The sequence below is a fragment of the Prunus dulcis genome, chromosome 7 (assembly GCF_902201215.1).
Source record: "Prunus dulcis chromosome 7, ALMONDv2, whole genome shotgun sequence".
Taxonomy (NCBI): domain Eukaryota; kingdom Viridiplantae; phylum Streptophyta; class Magnoliopsida; order Rosales; family Rosaceae; genus Prunus; species Prunus dulcis.
Genome location: NC_047656.1, coordinates 14,538,126 through 14,541,083, shown reverse-complemented (window position 1 = coordinate 14,541,083; position 2,958 = coordinate 14,538,126). Strand labels below are relative to the sequence as shown.

The 2,958-nt window shown below is 32.9% G+C and overlaps 1 protein-coding gene across 1 annotated transcript; it reads left to right on the top strand.

The window, feature by feature from the left end:
- The first annotated feature begins 243 nt into the window (after positions 1-243).
- On the top strand, positions 244-2,661 carry LOC117635603 (salicylic acid-binding protein 2-like). Its single transcript, XM_034369931.1, has 3 exons — positions 244-670; positions 2,033-2,181; positions 2,296-2,661. Exons 1-3 carry the CDS (start codon positions 244-246, stop codon positions 2,557-2,559), a joined length of 840 nt encoding a protein of 279 aa, XP_034225822.1. The 3' UTR covers positions 2,560-2,661.
- The last annotated feature ends 297 nt before the right edge of the window (positions 2,662-2,958 follow it).

Here is a 2,958-nt window from a genome sequence, read left to right as displayed (position 1 = left end):
CAAAATCAAAGAATTTGTCCTTTTGTTTTCAGAGAAGATTCAAAATGGAATTGGAGAATTATGACTTTGCCTCTGAGGGAGGAATAACTACTGCGCAGCACACGCACGCGCATACCTGTAGATATATTTTGACAATAATTCACTGACTTTTCAGATTATGCAGATTCATGATATATAAAAGTAACACTAGACCAAATGCATTATAGTACAGGCCAAGAAAAGAGAGCGAGGTTTGTACAAAACATGGAGAATATGAGAGTGAAGCATTTGGTGTCTTTCCTTTTATTTCTTAGCTTGACCAGAATCTGCACCCCATCTCCAAACCCAGAAGCAAACCAGAAGCATTTTGTGCTGGTTCATGGAGCTGGTCATGGGGCATGGTGCTGGTACAAGGTCTCAACTCTACTCACCTCAATTGGTCATAATGTTACAGCTCTAGACCTAGCAGCATCTGGGGTCAACCCAAAGCAAGTTCAACAACTTCATTCTCTCCCGGATTACGTTGAGCCATTGATGAGATTCATGAAGTCTCTCCCGCCAAAGGAGAGGGTCATCCTTGTGGGCCACAGCATGGGCGGGGCAGCCATATCCATTGCCATGGAGAAATTCCCTGAGAAGATTTATATTGCAGTATTTGCCACCGCTTTTATGCCTGGTCCTGCTCTCAACTACTTAAATCTGTCATCTCAGGTAATGAGTTCGACACACTCACAGATCACAACATCACATACTTTGTCCAAAATATGTTAATTTTAAATGTTTTTTTAATGTTAGATTTTAAGTGTCCTTTGCAAATTATTTTACTCCCGAAAAAAAATTTATATCGGAGCCTCACCATTTGTCGGTGGTAAATTTTGACACTACAAACCCATTTTGCTAGTACTGTTTGAAAAAGATTACTAGTCTCTTAATCCTAAATAAACATATCATTACATTTTATGTTTTTAAAAATTATATATATATATATATATATATATATATATACAGAAAGCTTCCATTGAGGGATTCCTCAAATAAGCTTATTTGAGGGACATCTCTTGTAGGGCCCACTCCGGATTGTATTTCACTAATCCAAACCGTTTATTTTGTAGATACTCATTTAAAGATCATCTCTACAAAAAATCACTTGAATCCGATATCATTTGACCATTCAATTGAGTTATTGAAATTTTAGTACTTTCTTCAAGCACCGTGTTAATTGATTTTGTAGGACACAATTGGATGTCGAAACGGTTTCCGATTTGTCTAATTTTTTGTAAGGATGATCTATGAATGAAGATCTAAAAAATATATGGTTTGGATCATTGGAAAAAAAATTGTAGAATACCCTAATGGGCGTCCCTCAAATAAAATTATTTGAGGGATCCCTCAATAGAAGGATATATATGAATGAGAGTTACAACTATAATTTGGGCTCCCATATTGGGTATTTAGTTATATTTGAGATATTTAGTCATATACCCATTCTTAGCATTAAAACTATAAATAAACCCTACACCATTTAATTTCTATAAACAAACCAAAAAAAAAAAAACTCAAAAAATGATAGCTGGCCATATTGAATTTAATTTTGATTATTAAATTACTTTAATATCCTATTGAGTGCTTTGAGTTTTTTTATGAGGTTTTGAGGTTGGGTTTGTTTTAAGAAATTAATGGCAATTTTGTAATTTAAAAGAAATTAAAAGTTTTTTTGTTATATTGTAAATGAACTTTGAATGTGTTTCTAAAGTCAATTTCATGTAGGTTTTTTTATAATTTGGGCTCCTATATTTGGTATAATAGTGAATCTCCCTTCTGAAGGGAATTTAGTTCCCTTCTGAAGGAATTTAGTTATAGTGATGACACAAACACCATATAATCCCTTAATATTAAAGTCCAAATGTATATAAATAATGTTCCGACTTTGAAATAAAAGAATTTCTGTATGTATATATATATATATATATATTATATATAATCTTCTGACTTTGAAATAAAAGAATTTTTGTATATATATATATATATATATATATATATATGATGAATATTAACAACTATGTCTTTAAAAAAATTATGCACAGTGTGGATTTTATGGACAGTCAGTTTAGATATGATCGGGGACCCAACAATCCTCCTACCGCCGTACTTCTTGGGCCAAAGTTATTGTCGTCGTCACTGTACCAACTCTCACCACCAGAGGTATGTCTTTACAAAAGAAGGAAAAGTAAAATTTGATTTTATGCACTTGTACTTTTAACTAATATTGTTCATCTTTCTCTTTTCTTTCTTGGTTGGTGATGTATCAACAAACAGGATTTAACACTAGCATTGTCCTTGGTAAGATTCACTCCTCTCTTTAGTGATGATATAAAACTCACTAATGAGAAATATGGATCGGTTCGTAGAGTTTTCATCGGGTGCGACCAAGACCATGTAATAACTGAGAAATTGCAAGTGTTGATGATCAATAAGAATCCGCCGAATGAAGTCATATGGATCAATGGTTCTGATCACATGGTGATGTTCTCTAGACCGCTTGAGCTGTTCTCCTACCTCAAGGAGGTTGCTGAGAGTTAGACTTTCATAAAAAAATGCAGCCATATATGAATAAACTTTTAGAAAATAAAATGTAATCTATATGACAAATTTAATTCCGTAGATCATAAGGCTCAACGGATCTCTAAGTGTGATGTTTTAAATAAAAAAATTTGATGTCATTAATAATGGATCACCTACTTTTAAGATGTAGATTAATTTGGTACTTGTTCGATGTAAGTCCATGGTTACTTCCACATCCATACTTGTATCGAGCCACATACAACTCCAACAAAAATTCTTATAACTAGTCTCTTCAAGTTTACATATTTTTTTTTCCATGTTTTAGATCAATTTTCTAAAAATTTAGTATACATATTATTATTTTTTACACAAGGCCTTCAAATTTAAGAGTCATTTTCACCCATTTCTCTAGATTTG

What these genes read in the sequence shown, in the direction of transcription:
- LOC117635603 (XM_034369931.1), top strand. Translation starts at nt 244, where the DNA reads ATGGAGAATATGAGAGTGAAGCATTTGGTGTCTTTCCTTTTATTTCTT. An exon ending in GCCTGGTCCTGCTCTCAACT is followed by an intron (nt 671 to 2,032) that starts ACTTAAATCTGT and finishes TGATGAATATTA; the next exon opens with ACAACTATGTCTTTAAAAAA. An exon ending in ACCAACTCTCACCACCAGAG is followed by an intron (nt 2,182 to 2,295) that starts GTATGTCTTTAC and finishes ATCAACAAACAG; the next exon opens with GATTTAACACTAGCATTGTC.